Source organism: Onychomys torridus, chromosome 1 (assembly GCF_903995425.1).
Source record: "Onychomys torridus chromosome 1, mOncTor1.1, whole genome shotgun sequence".
NCBI lineage: Eukaryota > Metazoa > Chordata > Mammalia > Rodentia > Cricetidae > Onychomys > Onychomys torridus.
The window spans coordinates 18,461,098-18,480,690 of record NC_050443.1 but is presented as its reverse complement, the minus strand read 5'-3'; the positions used below and the strand labels follow the sequence as shown (position 1 = coordinate 18,480,690).

At 52.6% G+C, this 19,593-nt stretch overlaps 1 protein-coding gene across 1 annotated transcript; it reads right to left on the bottom strand.

The window, feature by feature from the left end:
- Window positions 1–1,279: 1,279 nt before the first annotated feature.
- On the bottom strand, window positions 1,280–18,327 carry Iglon5 (IgLON family member 5). Its single transcript, XM_036198699.1, has 8 exons — window positions 18,045–18,327; window positions 8,490–8,568; window positions 7,423–7,655; window positions 6,488–6,607; window positions 5,204–5,338; window positions 4,912–5,032; window positions 4,228–4,382; window positions 1,280–2,878 (listed from the first exon to the last, which is right to left on the bottom strand). The coding sequence occupies exons 1-8, from the start codon at window positions 18,121–18,123 to the stop codon at window positions 2,790–2,792; spliced, it is 1,011 nt and encodes a 336-aa protein (XP_036054592.1). The 5' UTR covers window positions 18,124–18,327; the 3' UTR covers window positions 1,280–2,789.
- Window positions 18,328–19,593: the final 1,266 nt, after the last annotated feature.

Genomic DNA, 19,593 nt, shown 5'->3' with positions numbered 1-19,593 from the left:
TGTTTAGACATCATTCAGTCTCTGCATTCGAACCTGTGGTTTGGCCAGTCAACCCCTGTGACTTCTCTCAAGGATACCCCTCCATAGGCCTTCTGCCAACCACACTTCCCCTGACCTCCAGCTCTTTGTCCCTGGAGTTCTCTCTGCCTGGACACTTCTCTTTCCCATGTCATTGATTTATCAAGGTTTGAAGTAGCCATTAGCACCTCAGGAAGACACCCCTCCCCTTCTTGAATATGGGTGAAGTTCCACAGTCCCCAGCTTCCCTCCAGTCCTGTAAGTGTACAATGACAGATGTCAGGAAGTTTCCTTCTCTGAACTGATAGCTCCATGAGGCGCACACCACACACTATTATCCCAGCAGAAACAGAGTCTGGCTGGCACACAGCAGGCATGCAATAAATACTGTGGATTGATGAAATACTCTAGTGCCCGTGAAGAGCTGCTGCTGTTGCTACTATCCTTGGCAAGATATGTCTTCCTTTTTCAACAAGAGTTCTCACGGGAGATTTCGAGTTGCAGCAATGAGCAATCTTAGGCTGCGAGCAGCAACATATAGAGCCACGCATCCAAGAAGGTAATGCAAACGCTTGGGAGCCTGAGGTAGGAAGATCACACGCTCAAGGTCAGTGTTTCAGGGGAGACCTTGTCTTAAAACACCAAGGACTTGGGATGTGGTTCCATAGGAGAGCAGCTGCCTAGAATCCCTCAGTGCTGGATGGGAATGTGGCTCCATGGTAGAACTCCTGTCTAGAATCTCCCAGTGAGGATTAAATACTGGGTTCAGTCCCTAATACTATATATACAAAGGGGGAGAAAAATCAAGATTTTGTACTTTTTTTATCACTGCCAACAGAAAGCATGATACAAATTAGCTTATACAAACACAGGCTTTACTGCTTGTCTGTGGGTGAGTGGGCTTCAGGTAGGTTTTGATCCAGCTGCTCTACCCTTTCCTCACTGCTGTCCCCCATAACACTCTCCCTTCACATAATAAAGCTACACTGCATGCTCAGGCTATGAGACTGAGCCCCCAAGACCAGCAGAAGAGCCTCTCTTCCTGGAGACAATGTGCCTTCTTGTTAGCATCACTGGGTCATGTGCCCATCTCTGAGCCAAACGTGAATGGGCTCTGTTGAGCAGCTTAAGCCAATTGGAGTTCACCTCCCTAACAGGCAGAGGTAGGAATGGCATTGGAGATTCTTTACCAAATGGCTATACCTCCTTTGCCATCCACTTGCCCAAATCCTCAATGACACTGATTTCCACAGGCAGGGACTTTGGAAAAAGGCGTTTATTGGTATGGTGGTCTCAACACTCCCCATGAATTGGAACACACGGCCCCCAGGGCCCCCCTCCCACCTCCCCTGATATCCCTCCCCCTCCCCACCCCATCATGGACCCTGGGAATGGAAGACAATGTGGGATGGGGCCCACGCCCCCGTCTGAGGTACAGTCACTGCCCCTTGCCTCCCTGCCCCTCTCTGCCCTCGTCTTCACCAGGCTCTGAGTGGTATGACTTTGGGTGTGTGGTTACTGAAGTTAGGGCTGGTGGCATGGTGCCTCTGCCTGGGTTCAAGATGTCTGTGTGTCTCCTCTCTCTCCAACTCGTGTGAGGCCTGGTGTATCAGGGTGGGGTGTTCCCATGCACAGAGCCTGTCAGCTTCCTCTGTGGATAATAGTGGCCTACTCTGAGGGAATTACTGCTAGTCACAGACTCTGGGGCAGCTGAAGCCAAGAGCTATTGCTGGTCAGTTGCTGGTGTGTGTGTGTGTGTGTGTGTGTGTGTGTGTATGCATGTGTGTGTGTGTGTGTGTGTGTGTGTGTGTGTGTGTGTGTGGTCACAGCAGCCTTTGGAGGTACTATGGGTTGAGAGGAGAAGGAGCAGGTGGCCAGGGAGCCCATGCTTGTGGGTCAGCTGCAGGGCAGCTGGAGGGTGCCACTGTGGCCAAGGGGAGTCTAGGGGGTCTGGGTGGGGCAAAGCACTGAGATAGACTGGTGACAAGTGCCACCAGCCCATCAGTTGAGTGGAAGCACCGATTGGCCCAGGAAGGGAGCCAGAAAGTTCAGGGTCGGGGAGGCGGAGGGGACAAGGGAGGTTTCAAGCCACTGAGCCAGTGATAGGGCCTCTGGCTGCAGGCAACTGGTGATAGAGCAGGGAGAAACAAGCCATAGTGAAGATCCCCACCTATTCACAAAGGCTGAGTGACACCTGACACCCACCCTGCCTGCCCCTTCAATAGGGAGGAGAGGGGTAGGTGTTCGTGCATATATGGGAAGGTGGAAAGCTGGCAATCTTCTTGTCAAGCTTCCACCATGAAGCCCCCATACCTACCTCCAGCCAGAGGAAGAGAGGCAGCAGGAATGGGCAGGGGCCATGGGAGAGTCAGTTCCAGAGAGGGAGGCTTCCTGGTTCCCTCCCCAGCACACCTTCACACACATACACAACATGCGCGCGCACACACACACACACACACACACACACACACACACACACACGAGCCAGTTGACAGCCTGAGCTAAGAGAGGGGTGTGGAGTGGCTGGGGGTGGTGGGTCACAATTGGAAACGTGAACGGGTGGCGAGAATGGCTGTAGAAAGATGCATAATTTTGCGTTATCCCTCACAGTGATGGGTTCTCTAGAAGACCTTCCTCCTTCTCTTCTTTCTTCCTCTGTGGCAGAGAGCTCTTCTGTCCCCCCTTGAGACCCAAGGCGCCTGCTCACCCCCTTTCTCTTGCTCCTGGCCTGAGGCCCCCTTCAGGGGGAGGTGCGCTGTACTGGGTGACATCTACATTCTCCACCACAGCCAGCCCAGGGCAGAGAGGAGGGTCAGGGGTCCTGGGGGCCTTGGAGCCGAGTTCTCCAGGGATCCTGGGCCTGGCAAAAGAGAAACAGTCACGGAGGGAGGCTGAGATGGGGAGGCCCCGCAGTCTTTCCTGGGTGCCTTCTCTCCCTCAGCTTCCAAGGGTTGTTGTGATTGGAACTCTCTGGGGTTTGGGTTCCCTGCGCCTGCCTCTTCTAAAACTGTTCTGGGTCTCAATATACTCCCAGATTTTCCCCATTTTCTTTTTATTGGTTAGTCTGGATCCTTGGGGTTTGTTTTTCCCTGTTAAAAATTCTGTCAGCATTTCTACCAGTCACCTTCTTGGGCCACCAGAAACTTCAGGATGCCTATATTTGTTTGACTGTTTGTGAAGGTTTTTAAGGTTGTTTTGTTTTTTTGTTTTGTTTTGTTTTGTTTTGTTTTGTTTTAAATCACTTTGTTTTGCTGGTGATGGAATGTACTGGTTTGCACATGGTAAGAAAATGCTCTATCACTGAGCCATGCCCCCAGCCCTTCACTGGGGGATTCTAGGCAGGGGCTCTACCACTGAGCCACACCCCAGCCCCTCACTGGGGGATTCTAGGCAAATATTAAGCTGTATCCTAGACCTCTCTTTGCTCTCTGTTTCACAGCAGGGTCCCAATAAGTTTCAATCCACTTTCCTTAGCCTCCTGAGTACCTGCGATAACACCCTGCAATACAAGTCCCTGGCTCAGAGTCACTTTTGACCCAGCTTCTCTCGGCTCACACTCCTGCACCCAGACAATAACAGCCTGTAGGCTCTGCCCCCAAACAGCTTGAGATGCTGAGACTGGATTCCTGGAGCAGTAAAAAGGGCTTGTCAGCCTCATGTCACTCACTGTTTAACAGCCTTCAGTGGCCTTGGGGCAGTGCAGTAAGTCGGGAGCCTCTGATCAACACTGGGAAGCTCTGAGCTCTCTAAGAGCAGCTGCCCGTATCAGACTGCTCTCCTTCCTGTCTTTGCAATGGCTGCTCCCTCTTCCTGCTGACTTGCACAGGGCTCCCCTTTCTCCAGTGATCTTATCTCAAACCTACCACCCCTAATTATATCTGTATTTTTTGCACACGCACCTGCTTCTTTAATATGCATCTATCAGCCCATTTGTTAATTGTTTTTCTACTAGGCCCTGTGAGTCCCCAGACCTTGAACTCACTATGTAACTTCCTGCCTTCCCTTCCTGGGTGCATCACTGTGCTGACTTTAAATAGTGATGGGATTCGTGTCTAGAACTTCGTGCATTCCACCTGAGAATCAGTTTCTTTACTCTGTGACACTGCTGGGGTTTCCTAAATTCTGGGCTAGGGGCTCTCCCTATATCTTCACCTCCTTGCCCCACCCACTGATGTCTGGGCCCCACCCCGCCGCCCAGCACAGACGCACGCAGGAGCCGCATGGAGGCGCTGGACGCTCCAAGTCTGTTGGCTGCTCGACAGGTGTAGTTGCCGTAGTGCCTAGCGCTCACGTTGGCAAAGAGAAGCATCGAGCGGGTGCGCTCCGTCTGCACTTTGAGACCCTCCGCCGAGCCGCTGCTTAGCCTGCCGGGAGATCCGGATCAGGGTTGGTCTTGGCCTCCCTTGGGGTGCAGTGCCCAGCTCTCCCACAAACACCCAGGCTCCTCTGTTCCTCCCCCTCCCCGCGCAAAGACCCAGAGCTCTACTACGTACCCCACGGACCCCAGGCTTCCTTACGGATCCCCTCTCCACGCACCAGGACCACTCCAGTACATTCCCAGAATGTGTCCCTGATCTCCAGTGTCTCTTATTAAACTCAGCCCTGGTGGTCTCTTAAATTTGTCTTCCACACACTTAGCATGGACCCTCGACCCAGACCATCTTGCACAGGGTGGGGTGAAAGGGCAATCCCAGCATTCATTATACTGGTGCCCGAAGTAGTCTTTCTTCCAGGAGCCCACAGACCCTGTAATCTAGAAATCCGACCCTAGACTCAGGACCCAGGACTCCGCACCTTTGCACTGCCAGGTTCTCTACCCTGGCTCTGTGATCCGAGACCTTGGGCCTCCCTCCCCTCCCCTCTTCCCTCAGCCTTGCCCGATGCAGTCCTCACAGCCTGTCATCCTTGTACCACTGGAAATCTGCAGGTGGCACCGCCATGGCTTCGCAGCGCAGGAGGGCGGCCCGGCCCAGGGCGGTGCGTGCGCTGGTCACATCGGTGATGGTCGGGGGATCTTTAGAGGGATAGGGGACAGAGGCACATTCTTGCTGCATGAGGACTTCAGGTCCCCATTTCAGCACCCTCCTCCCTCAGATCCGAATTCCCACACAGCTTCCGGCTTCATGCAGCAGACCCCTACTCCCCAGGAATCCAGGGTCAGCCATTGCGCCCCCTTGATGCTCACAATTCACTGTGACTAGCACGCGGCGGCTGTCGGGAGCCGAGTTCACCCCGTTGTGGGTAATGCATTCGTATTCCCCGGCCTGGCCCCGCTGGATGTCGGAGATTTCCAGAATCTCGCCCTCTGAGGTGAAGCCGTCTGTGGGGGAGGCGGGGAAGGGGGTGCGGGGCCGGACACAAACACTTAACACGGGACAACACGGGCACAACACGGACACACATCAGCGGGGCACAGCAGGGTCTGATGTGCCCAGGTCAGTAGGAGCTGGGAAGGTCCTGTGGGGGCGGGGTGGGGCTGGGGAGCTCAAAACCCAGTGGGAAGGGGCTTAGGATTTTGGGTGCAAGAGATCTGGGGATCTGGAATCTCTTGTGTCATGCTCAGGGAACCCACTTGGGAGTAGGGAGTGAAGCCAGGATCTTGGCTTTTGGTTTTCAAGGATTCAGGAAAGGAAGATAGTGAGGGAGAGTCCAGAGGTTTCTTGGGGTCCAGGGAATTTAGGCCTGCTGGTTGAGATTGGTAATCCAGATACTGGGACCTTTTTTTAAAAAACAGATGAGGTCACAAACGGTCATTAGCACTTAGGGTAAGTAGGATCTAGGGTTCAGAAGACACCAAGGATCAGGATGAAGGACATGAGGCTATGTTGAGTTTCCTGCTCTCAGGGCATCCAAGGAATGGGACCCAGTGATGGACATTATGGGGCTGCAAAAATGCAGGAAGAGCCAGAGACTGGGCTATCTGGGGATAGAAATGCAGTGGTGTTGTCCTGGCCTGACATGTCAGGCAGCTTGGAGACACCTTCGGGGAAACTGGATCTCGGAACTCATAAAGCAGGTTGTAGGTAGATTGCCTCTGGATCTAAGGCAGGGCCCGAAAATGTGCATTTCTGGAAAATTCTCAGGAGTTGCTGATGCTGAGGTCTGGGGACCACTCAAACTACTAGGTTACAACATCCAACAGAGGGGAGTATAGGACTGCTAGGTGAATGAATGAATGGCAGGACACTGGATGCAGCCTAGCTTGGGGCCTGAGTCAGGAGAATCTGTCAGGCGGAGGGAAGTTGGGGTGGGCAGTGTCAGGTGACTTGGAGACAAGAGCCCAGCTTGAACATCAGGTGGGAGGCCACCAGATAAGGGGATGGGAGTCTGGTAAGAAATGGGGGTCAGGGTGGGGAGGAATCAAGTCATCAGAAGGGCTAGAGGGGTTCAGAGGGAGGGAGTCTGGGGCTCCAGCTAGGGATATGGGAGAACAGAGGGGCTCAGATTACAGCCAGGGGAGGATCCTCACCTCGGAGCTGTCTCCAGGTGACAGTGGGCTCTGGCCTTCCCACAGCCAGGCAGAGAAGGTTCACATTGCCCCCTTCATTCACTGCCACAGGGGAGGAGATGTTCACGATGCGGGCAGGAACTGGAGACAGAGGGGAGAGCTGGAGTGAGGGTGCCTTTCTAGCCACTCACACCTAAGCTCCACTGCTTCAGATCCAAGATCAAAGCTTAGCCCTCTTCCCTTAGGCCCAGGATTACAGACCCAGGGGTGTGGGCTCAGACCCATGGGTGTAGACTCCACACTACAGTCCTCCACCCTTGAACTGAGGAGTCCAGAGTCCATTCCTCCTCCCTCAGATCCAGGGGTCCAGCTGTCAGCCCTCTCTCCCACCCAGGAGTCATACTCAGACTCAATCTTATTTCCTCAGACCCTGGGGTACAGATCCCAGCTCTCCTCTTTCCCACCACACCCAGGAATACAGACCACAATTCTATCTCATCAGATCCAGGAGTCCAGACTTTAGCCCTCCTCCCTCATCCCCAGAGACGGGCACACTAATTCTCCTTCCTCATGTCTAGGAACCCCCGAGCCTCTCCTTGGGAAATAAGTGCAAACTAGGAGAAACAGCCAGGCTGGTGTGTTTCCTTAGCACCCAGAAGAGTACCCACTCACGGGTATTCACAGTAACACAGCTCAGCAAACACAGAGCTGTAGTTGAATACCTCTCCCACACCCTTGTTAGAGAATCACTGTGGTACCACCCCACCTCGAGCCTGGTTGAAATCCAAAAGGGCAAGGTGGCTCATGCTCCACTCACTTGTATCCCAGGGTAGTGACCAGCAGTGGGCTGAGTATACATAGTGCAGGCTGTTCAGTAATGCCTCTAGCCCTGACCATCCTGCAGGCCTGTCTTCCTGTCCCTTCCCCACCTGTCCTTATCTTCACACAGGGCTCACCATGGACGATGAGGTAGACCTGAGTGGTATAGGGCTGGTGGCGTGTCTGGAAGGAGCAGGTGTAGAGGCCCTCATCACCGAGCCCCACCTGGGTGATGAGGATCGAGAACTCCTCAGGTGTGTTGATGAGCAGCCGCACCCGGGGGTCACTGGTCCAGCGGTCGTTTCCTGCATACAGGATGTTGGAGCGGTTCAACCAGGCCACTCGAGTCACATGCTCATCAATGAAGCAGCTAGGGAGGAAGGGGAGGATAAGAAGAGAAGGCAAAGGTTTCCCCATCCACTGCCCCTGCACCTGCAGAATCCTGGGAAGCAGACAGGGCAATGCCCACTCTACAGGAGGATGAACCAAGCCTCAGGGAGGGAAGAGGCCTGGAAGCCAGACTTCTGAGGAATTGCTGTGTATTAGACAGGAAGGGAGGAAGAGAGACTGACTCAGAGGTGGGAAGTGGGGCAAAGACCCTGAGAGAGAAGAAATAGAGATAGAAAACAAGAAAGATGGAGCAGACTCCAAAAAAGGAGGCAAAGATGGAGAGGAGAGGAGAGGAGAGGAGAGGAGGAGGAGGAGGAGGAGGAGGAGGAGGAGAGAGAGAGAGAGAGAGAGAGAGAGAGAGAGAGAGAGAGAGAGAGAAGAAGACTTGGAAAGAGAGTAAAAGGGGGAAGAAGAGACAGGGTGAGACATTGCGATAAGACAATTTGAGAGAGAAACAGACATACACAGAGGGAATAGATAGATAGATAGATAGATAGATAGATAGATAGATAGATAGATAGATAGATAAACACGAGGGACAATGACACAGGTGGGGAAGAGACCCTAGTGAGGAGACGGCCCCAGAGACTGATAACCTTCACTCAGCCAGCATCCTTGACACTCATGGTCTACAGGATTTTGAATCCTAGTAGTTCCCACTCTTTACTTTAGGTCGAGCTGGGCTTAGTGTCCACACCCCCTCACAGCTGGCTCCAGATGCAGGTGATGTCATCAAGGCTTATGCATGCAGAGTGGGTGGAGGGGTGTAGCCTTGTGAAGCCCAGGCTGCCTGAGCCCCTACACCAGGATGTACCTGAGGGTGGCGTTGTCACCTTCACACACTGTATAGTTGTCCGCAGGTGAGCTGAACTCCAGGCTCTGGGAAAGCAGTCCTGTAGAAGAGAGGGCATTGCTAGGTCTTGGCCACTGGAGTGGGACCAGCTGTGACAAACACTCTGTTCACGGACACAAACACAGTCATCTGCATTCACTGCTACAAGAATTCATTGTTTTTAGAAATTCACACATAGTGGACATACTCAGAATAGACCAATATATGCCATGTCCCTTCCTGTGGGTCTGTTCTGACTCAAACAGAATGGAACTCTTGTGGACCAGTGCGCTTACAGAGATGACACCTAATCACAGTCCATACACACAGACAAATATGCATGCAGAGAGATGTGTACATAGATACAGACACCTGTGCACGCAGACACATGTATGCACATATCAAACACAGTGACACAGACATGCAGACACATCTAAGCACTCAGCTACATACACATGCAAAACAAAGTGTTCAGAGACACATTCGTGTGCACAGACTCCCAGTTACATACTACAGAACACTGTCCCCTGGGGCATAACAAGATTGCTGTCTTGGTAGCAGAGTACCACAGGAGGTGTTTGCAGGACTGGACTAAGTCATAGTCCCTTGTGGGAATGATGCTCCCAGAGCACCGGAGGCAGCACAGGGTTGGGTCACGCCAGCTCATGGGGTGGCACATAGGAACCCCACAGGAGGAACCTCGTTAACTTCGCTGGGGTGTGTGGGGGGACAACTCTTCTTTGATGGTGTAGCTGCTTGCACTTGCCCTGTTCCTGTGAGTCACTCTCAGCCACACTCCTGTGAAAACCCCATTTGAATTCATTGGTCCACCTACTAGACCTGGATTTCAGAATTATTTCTCTGGTGTATCATTTGTGTCTGTCTGGGGTGGGTAGATGTTTCCTTTTGTTGGAGCTTTGGTCATTATATGTATGTGTGGTGTGTGCCCTTGGAGAGGGAGTTACAGGCTATTGTAAGCTGTCTGATGTGGGTGCTGGGCACTGAACTCGGGTTCTCTGCAGAAGTAGAAACTGCCTTCATTATTGAGCCATCTCTCCAGCCCCATGGACAGATGTTTATTCAAGTCTCATCAGGAAAAGTCACACAATGCATAGATATAATAAACAAGCATGCAGGTATGTTCACAGTCAGACATAGGTACCATGTATATACATACAAGTGCTCAGGAGTCATTCATATACACACACACTTGCACATACAGAGACACATTGTACGCATTCATACATACAGACTGTTGAGCATAAGTACACATGCATGCACAGACACTCATACACACATGAAATATATTTTTAACAAATATGCACATGTACATCTGAGCAGTTGTACATACTTACACACGTGCACATAAACACACATTAACTCAGACATACATGTGCAGACACAGACAGAGGGACCTATCGCAGATACTAAACATGGGCTTGTATGCATACCTTTAGGCATCCTGTGTGGTTGAACACAAACACACACACACACACACACACACACACACACACACACACACCCCTGCCAGACACACTTGGCATGCCAGTGCTCATAGTGCACACACAGGCCTGCTTGCACACCCCAATGCGGCCCGGTCACACCACCATTCAAGTCTGTGGATCAGGGCCAGCAGGCTGGACCAGGGCCAGGGAGTGGGGGCTGGGTAAGTGGGGGCAAGGAGACTGCACTAAAAGGAGTGGATGACCTTGGATGATTGGAGCAGGAGGACCCTGAGAGGGCTGCCCTGCCCCCAGCCTGGGAAAAAGAGCTAATTAATCTAATGAATTAATCGCCCGTGGTATGCCAATGACTCCCTGGGGGCCTCTCCATCAACAGCCCCTCAGGATGGGGCTAGGACAGAACCAATGTAGCAAGCTGGCTAGGCCTGCGATTTGGGTCTGAGCCCTGAAACCTCTCAGGCCAGGGTCATGCAGGCCAGAGCCACTGCTGCTCTGTGAGAAGCCCACGCAGAGGACTTTGTCACACATGCTCAGGTAACAACGGGATGTGAACACACATACACACCCCGCCAGGGCCTAGGAAAAACACAAAGCCAAGGCTAAGCCCTGTCATACACATGGCTACTGCCCAGGTCAGCGGGACCCCACAGCCCCAGACACATGCCTAACAGAAGGTCACTTGTAGAAATCAGCTGTTTCCCAGAAGCAGACAGACACATTCAGCTGCAGACGGATGCCAAAGGCCAAACAGCACTGGTGCACTCTGCTGCTCCCTCAGGGTTCCACTGACAGCAGCCCTGCACCCCACACACAGCTGCAAAGTCCACTCACCCAGGGTTGCAGGCAAGTAGCACTGCCAGCCTGAGCAGACATCCCCTACACCCTCTTTGGAACACTTCTGGTCCCACTTGCACAAAGCTACCACTTGTCTGAGGGGACAGACCACCACACTGTCACATCCCCTTCAATACACAGGGGCTGGCTGCCCTGTCTAAGAATCTGTAACTCTTAGTAAATCATGCTGTCACCTCTGACCAGGTCATGCATGGTGTGTGCGCACTCCCCCACCCCCCTACCCTACCCCCACATACCACACAAGTCTAAAAGTCACAGATTAAAATATGCATCCAAGCTGGGCAGTGGTGGCGCACGCCTTTAATCCCAGCACTCGGGAGGCAGAGGCAGGTGGATCTCTGTGAGTTCGAGGCCAGACTGGGCTACCAAGTGAGTTCCAGGAAAGGCGCAAAGCTACACAGAGAAACCCTGTCTCAAAACAAAACAAAACAAAACAAAACAAACAAATGAACAAAAAAATATGCATCCAGACCAAAGAAAGCAAGGGAATGTGATGATCAGTTCAGGAACACACCCCGGTGTGGTACCATGATCCCTTCGTAAGCTGGCCAGCACAGATACACCCTGCAGCATGCCAAGCTCTTGTAGTATCCTAGACAGGGCCCTCAACCCTGGCCCATTGAGGGCTGGAGTTTCCTGGGCACTGTAGGGTACCTAGATCTTCCACCCTACAGTAGTTACAGCACATGATACTCACAGATATTCCTGTAAGTCCCCTGTAGGTAGATCATACTCCACTACCCCAGTGCTCTGAAGAGAGGAGGACAGGTGGGGACCAGCGAGCTGTCCAAGGTGACAGCCTTTCTGACATGTCCAGTCCCACTCACATAGGCTCAATGTGCAAACAGGGGCCCTGAGATAGAGAGTGGAGGCCACACCACAGGAAAGCCCTCAGCCACAGGTTCTCCAGACAGAGGGACCAGCACAGAGGCATCCCTTCTCGACACTGGCACTGACACTCCTGAAGCCTCCAGTGGCCCCTGGGACCAAAGCTTGCCTGTCAAGTCCCAGTGTCCCAGTGTCCCTCTCCTGCCTCTAGCCCCTTGGGGCCTAGATGTGCCCCTCTCTGCTCCTCCATCCACTACACCCTCAAGTCCCTTCTTCTCCAGTGGTTCAGGTGAACTCCAGCCCCAGTGTTTAGGTCTTATGACCTTGAATCAAGGTGGTCTTGTGGACAGTCCTAGGTAACATGGTGATAAATGAGCCTGTCCCTCAATGGGCCTTTAGCTCCTTGCCTATGGATATGGATACCTCAGGCCTTCATACATGTATTAAAAATAACACCCAGATCCTGGATCAGGTGCTGGGCAACCTGGGCTTCATTCAAAGAGCATAGAGACCAAGTCAGGCAGGCATTCATTTACCCAAAGACAATCTTGTTTAAGTTTTATTTTGTTTTATTTTTTAGACAGGGTCTCTCTACCTAGTCCTAGCTGTCTTAGAGTTCACTACATAAACCAGAATGGTCTTGAACTTACAGAAATCTGCCTGCCTCTGCCTCCCAAAATGCTGGGATTAAAGGCATGGGCCACCACCTGGCCCCAAAGACAATCTTAAAACTCAACTGGACCCGAATCCTCCCCATGTTGCCTGAGTTTCCCGATTGTAGCCATGTGTGGGAATTCCTCCAGGGCTGCAGCATGATCCAGTCCAGTGCCTGGCCAGCATTAAGCCTTAAAAGATGTTTAAGGTGTCAATGTGGAAACCCTCCTAGGAACACTTTCAGATTCCCTCAAGTCTGGTCTTCCTCCACACAGAGCCTGGGCACTCTCCATCATAACTAAATTCACAGAAGACACCCATCTCTCCTGCAAACTAGACATGTTTTGGGGGCAGAGCCTCATTGTGACTCAGCTCTATGTCCCTGGTGTCTCCTGGCTCTCACTGGACTCCTCTTGGAAATAGTTGTTGGCTAAATAAATATGAATGGATGCTTGTGACTCTTGAACTCATTTTCCTTCTTCAAGACTCCAACATAAATACCCCATTCAAGAGGAGCTCTGGACTGACCGCTCAGGCAAGGGCCCCCACACCCTGTTCTAGGTGGCCAGTTTAGATGTCTATAGCACCTCCCTCACCTGACCTGGAATTTCTGGATGGTGTGATTAAAAATAGCCATTTATCTGTACTTTATGGGTACACGTGTGTGCCTGTGTGAGTTTATGTGCACCATGTGAATGCAGAAGCATCCACAGAAACCAGAAGAGGGTGTTGGATTCCCTGGAACTGGAGTTAGAGGTAGCTGTGAGCTGTCATATGGGTGCGAGGAGCCAAACCCAGGTCTTCTGCAAGAGCAGCAAATGCTCTTACCTACTGAGCCATCTCCAGAGAGAGAGGTCTGTGGAAAGGAAGTATAAGGTTCTAAAGACAAGTAACAGATCTCAAAGGAGCCCAGGCTAGGAAGCCCAGTGTCAACCCTTCCTTGTTCTGACTACACATCCCCATGGTGTGAGCCATAGTTTCCCCATCTGGAGAAAACAAAGAATAAGAATTCAGTGCAAGTTTTTCCGGTGCTGCCTTGAGACCTCACAAGCAAAAGTCATGCTTAGCTCAGCACCTGACATGTCAAATAGCCTAAGAAGCATTGGCTGTGCCTAAAAGCACATTCTCATGTTAAAGAACAGCATACCGCTCTTGCTGGCCTGGCGTCAGCCTCGCTGGCTGGGCCAAGGGAAGGACTGACATTTTTGAGGTCTCCCACTTCTGCCAGACATCTTGTTAATATATGTTCTAGCAACCCTGCTTCAGCTTGCCCTAGGAGAAAAGGTGGAGCTCCAGGCTTACCTCTGTCCCTCAGGTACAAAAGTCCCTTCATCTCTCTGGGATTTAGTTTCCCCATTAGCAAATGAAAATGATGATTAGCCTCCCTCTCTTACTGCACATAGGGTAGATTAGAGAGATACTGTGAAAGTCAGACTTGGTGACTCATGCCTGTAATCAGAGCACTTGGAAAGCAAGGCAGAAGAATTGCCCCAAATTTGAAGCCAGATTGACTACAGAGTCCCAAGCCAGCCTGGACTACAGAGTAAGTTCCAGGCCAGTTTGAAATATATGGTGAGACTGTGGGTGATATGTGATAACATATATAAAAATATAAATAATAAGCTGAGAAAGAGAGCTTAGGGATTTAGAAGGAAGGCATTCTGTGAGGACAGGCTCCTCCCAGGTCCCTACTCTTGTGAGATTTCCAGTCTAGACTAATAGAATAAATCAATAAACAGAGGTCACAGTCAAAGGAGGAAGAAATTTCTGACAAGCTCTGTGTCCAGAAATTAGAAGTAAGAATCTTTAGGGATCCTGGAGGAACCTTAGGCAAAGCTGGGACCCTTGGGTGAGGACTGGAGCTGGCGTGGTACGATCCTACCACCTGGGGCCTGGAGCTCCTCTAGGCTTCCCAGGGAAGGAATAATCACTGGCATGATGGGCACCTGAAAGCCCACCTCTCTGCTCAACTTGGAAGCCTGGGGGCCTCCACTCATGTGATGCCTGGGCACTGCCCATCAGCCACACATCTGAGCCTCTACATGCACTCTTTTCCTTTGACCTGGACCTGGAAAGCTAAGGCAGGATTCTCTCTTCCTTCAGGGCTTAACCCCCTTCCTAGGTGGCTTCCTGGACCACCCTCCTTTAAAATGGACAACTCATCCTCCAAACCACTGCTAGCCTCTTCCCTTTATGTGACACTCTCTGAAATGACCTATCTACTTGTTAGATTTTTTCCCCAGCTGAGTCTTGATCTCTCTTCTTTTCCCTGTAAGCTCTGTGAAGGAGTGCTTAGTGTGGCTTGCTCCCTGCCCCTGCCCTCACCACATACACACTTCTCAGGTACCTAGAGTGTCAGTGTACACAATATTTGCTGAGCCAATGAAGCAGGTGTGGTGGTACACAACTGTAATCCTGGTGCTGGGGACACTAAGGTGTGACAACTGCTGCAAGTGTGAGCCAGCCTGGGCTACCCACAAGGTGGGACAATACATGACTACCCTCCGAGTTCCAGACCAGCTTGGGCTGCTAAGTCAGATAACTTGAGTTCAAGCCTCTGAACCCACATGGTGGAAGTAGAGAACTGACTTCCACAAGTTGTCCTCTGACCCCCACTATACAAGTAAGTAAATGCAATATTTAAAAAACAAATAATAAGGAGGTGCTGGAGAGATGGCTCAGCGGTTAAGAGCACTGACTGCTCTTCCAGAGGTCCTGAGTTCAATTCCCAGCAACCACATGGTGACTCACAGCCATCTGTAACGAGATCTGGTGCCCCCTTCTGGCATGCAGTCATACATGCTGTATACATAAATAAAATCTTTTTAAAAATCTTAAAAAAACAAAAACAAGGAAAAAAGAAAAAAAGGATCAAGAGTCAGAGTCTGGTACAGGATGTAAGGGCCATGGAATAGTCAGGGGGTGGCACTGGGCTTCGTTGCTGGCTGCTGTGTGCATGCCCTCTCCCCTCCAGCTGCTCCAGGAGCAGAAGGTATCCCCTTTCCCCCACCAACTCACTCACTCTGTTGAATTTTTTTGATGCAGTTAGTTTTGAGACAGGATCTCAGATAGCTCAGGCTACCTCAGAAACAAAGACTGACCTTGGACCTCTGCTCCGAAATGCAGGGAATACAGGTGTGCACCACCATGTCCCAGCTTATGCAGCTCTGGGGATTGAACCCAGGGCCTCCTGCATGCTAACCAAGCACTCTACCAACTGAGCCACATCCCCAGCCGGCAAAGCTTCATTTTATGAATGAATATATAAGTGTGTGGACGGTGTTGGCATAAAGGATTTGGAGTGGGGATTAATTGTAGGCTTATAGTTACATAGCCAAGGAGGTTTTGCTAAGTGTAAATAAGCCAACAACAAGAAATGGGCCGACTTTATTTCTGTTTTAGGAAGAAAACGCTAGCAAGAACCAACGGGCCTTCTTTGCTCTGCATTGAAAGTTGTGTGGAAGGGAAGAAAGCTGGGGAAGTATGCCCCTCTGCTGCCTGGCTCCTCATCCATCAGCTTCTCTCAGGTGTGTGTGAGACCTGGGCATGGTAGCACACATCCATAGTCCCAGGATCTAGGAAGAAAAGGCAGGAGGATTGCCTTCAGTTCAAGGCCAGCCTGGTCTACATTTCCCAGACCAACCAGGGCTACATATTAAGACCCTGTCCAAAAAAAAAAAAAAAAAAAAAAAAAACTGTGGGAGAAGAGAGAAGCCCATGCCTGTAATCACAGCATTTGGAAGGCTGGCACAGGAGAATCACCTTGAATTCAAGGCCAGCCAGTGAGACTCTGACTAGAAAAAGAAGGCACTATTTTGCATACTTAACAAAATAAGGTATACACACACACACACACACACACACACACACACACACACACACACAAGTAGCAGTGGGTATGAACTGGGGCACCTGCCTGACAGGTAGATTTATCTTGGCTAAACCCACTGGGTTCCGTCTTCTCTCCCTCTCAGGTTTTCATTGATCAAGGTCATATGGCTTTGCCAGAGACAAGCCCTCCCCCCACCCACCCCCAGGGGAGGACCCCAGGAGACATGCATAGTAATGATTTCTGAGAGGCAAACTGGCAAATGGAACAGTACCTTAAGAAGAGAGTTGGGTGGAGTCAGGGCTCAAGGAGGTACAGTGAGGGGAGAGGAACAGGTGCAGAAGTGAACAGGGGTACAGTATGAGTGAGGGAGTAAGGGAAGAGGAGGGACTCCGACACAGGGCCAATGGAGATCAGTTTGAGAGGCAGCAGTGCCACTGTGCTGAAACCAGCAGGGATGGAAAGACAGCCCAGGAGACAGGGAGTACCACCAGCAAGTAACAGACACTGGCAAAGGAGGGCCCATAAAAAAGCCAGAAACAGAAACCTAAAGCGACAGGCGAGAAAGGCACCCAGCCAGTGGTCAGCAAGTAAGACGGTGCTCAGCCTTGTACTGTGCTAAGCGGTAGACTTTCTGGCCCATTCCATTCCTGGCAGATTCCACGCCCTCCCCCAATAGATCTGTGTGTGGGCGTCCTGCGTGGACAGGATTGTTCATGTGACTCTAGTCTGCAGGTGCAGCTTGGCTGGGATGCTGGGATGTTTGTGTGACTGTGGGTGACTTGATTGGAGGCCCAGAGTAGCTGCTTCCTTTGGGGCTGCCAGATGGGGTCATAATGTTGGGTCCCTGATGGCATAGCATGTCCCTGATTCTGTGATGCTTGATTGGACAGGGCCTGGAGGAAGTGATGTAGAAACGCCAGATTAACACTTTCTTGGCTTCCTGGGTACCCACAGCTCACTCTTCTGCCCCATCCCTCCCCCTCCTGTGCCCTCAGGGTCCTTTCCTTGACCATACTCTCCTTGACAAGCCCTGCTGGGGAGACAGTCCAGACGCATCGAGGCAGGACTCACACCTGCTGTTACAGAGGGTCTTCCGGTCCACTGGACTGCTTGAGACCCTTGAGACCCTGCATTAACTCTTCCTGTCCTACCTTCTCCAGCCCACCCCAACTCCTTCACCCGTCCATTTCTCCATCCAAATATTCAACCAATTGAAGACTTTAGATCAGAATCCTTAGCCCAGCACCCCAACTTGCTGGCTTCCCAATGCCGTCTCCCAATTAACTGCAACACCCCAAATGCCAACACTTTCAGCTGAGAGGAAAACCCGGATAGGGAGTTTCAGCCCCTTCTCTGTTTTTCTTGGGTCTGGGAATTCAGTCTTTGGGCACTCTGTCCCCATTGCTTGCTGACCCTTGGTAAGACGTTCCCTCCTTCACCTCTGTCTAAAGACGCAGAGCCCTGTTCCCAGGCAAGGACTGCGCAGGGGATCCTCTCCAAAACGCAAAGACAAGACCCCTCCACGCACGGGGCATCATTCCAGCCTAGTACCCCAACTCAGTTTGGAGACACTGCCCAGGCGGGGACCGTCACCCCAATGTCTGAGCCCCTACCTGACCTAGAGCTGTATATTTCTGCCGCCCCAGGCCAGCAGCAGGTGTCGGCGAGCATCTTGCTAGTGATGAGCAGCTCACCAGATGGGGACATACACCCCTGAACCCCGCGCATCCATGCACCCAAGGACCCCCTGCCCAGCCAAGGACTGCTGTCAGGTCTCCGGCTCCAGACCTCCGCATACCTCTACCCTCGAGGGGTACCTCCCTGCCCGCCTCCGCCCTGGCCCTGTACCCCCTCTCGGGACCCCGGCGTCCCCGCCGAGCCCCCCCGCCCCCGGCGCTGCGGTACCTCGGCTGATGACGGCCAGGCCGGCCAGGGCGGCGGCAGCGAGGAGCCGGAGCCGGGCCCCGGGCGCAGGGGGGGGCATCGCGGCGGCGCGGAGGGGGAGGGGAGGGGGCGGTCGGGGCGCGCGAGCCTGGGGGAGAGGGGGAGGGGAAGGGGGACCCCGCCTGCGGCTGCACCGGCCCGGGGGGCGGCGGGGGCGGGGGGAGGGGGCTGGGGGGGCGCGACGAGGCGGCTGGAGCTGCTGCAGACCCGGGGAGGGGGGTGGCGCTGACGGGCAGGGAGACCGGCCAATCAGGGCAGGCGGGGGGCCGCGGAGGCGGGGCCTGGGGGGGTTGCTCGTTGGAGGGAGAGGCCTTTGTTACTGTGGCCCGGCCCCTCCCCCGACCTCCCCCGGGCCACAGGCGTCCTCCTGGTCTCCAGAACCCGGGCCTGAGATGCACTTCATCCTACTGCTTCCTGCTGCAGCAGCCAAAACCCTCCTCCCCAGAGCCGGGTCCTGTCCCTCCTCCCTCAGATCCAAGGTGCACAGACTAAGGGAGATCGTCCTCCCTTAGTCATAGGAGACCCAGGTGCAAAAGCCACAGCCGACTTCCTCAGGCCCAGATGCACAGACCCCAACCTCCTCTATCAGACCCTGGAGTCCAAAACCCAGCCTCCTCCCTCACACCTAGATGTCCAGACTCCAGCCCCCCTCCCTTAAACAAGGTCCAACCTCAGGTTTCTCCCTCAGACCCAGGAATTCAACCCCCCTGCAAAACAAAATAAGTAAATAGAATTTTTTTTAATTTTTTTTTTTTTTTTTTATTGTAAGAGCCGCAACTCTGAGACGAAGTCAGCTAAGCTAGACAGTGGGGAAATAGATGTTCTCTTTTCACGTTTGTGATGGGGAGTAACACTCCTTGAGCATAAGTTGTAGGAGAATTCACTGAGTCCCTAAATTGAACCCAAGGCCTTGGGCTTGCCAGGCTTGCCTGAGCAAACTCGCATCCCCTCAAGGCAGGACTCTAGCAGAGGCTGTACCATAGAGCACGCCTTCATCCCCTCATTGGGGATTCTAGGCAGAAGCACTACCTCTGAGTCACACCCCAGCCCTCACTGGGGGATTCTAGGCAGGGGCTCTACCACTGAGTCACACCCCAGCCCCTCACTGGGGGATTCTAGGCAGAAGCCCTACCTCTGAGTCACACCCCAGCCCTCACTGGGGGATTCTAGGCAGGGGCTCTACCACTGAGCCATGCCCCGGCCCCTCACTGGGGGATTCTAGGCAGGGGCTCTACCACTGAGCCATGCCCCAGCCCCTCACTGGGGGATTCTAGGCAGGGGCTCTACCTCTGAGTCACACCCCAGCCCTCACTGGGGGATTCTAGGCAGGGGCTCTACCACTGAGGCACACCCCAGCCCCTCACTGGGGGATTCTAAGCAGGGGCTCTCACTGAGCCACACCCTGAGCTCTTCACTTGGGGAATCTAGGCAGACAGTTTACTGTTGATCGGCAGCCCCAGCCTTAATGGATTCTTAATGTAGGCCGGTGACTGAGTTGTAAAGCCAGGAT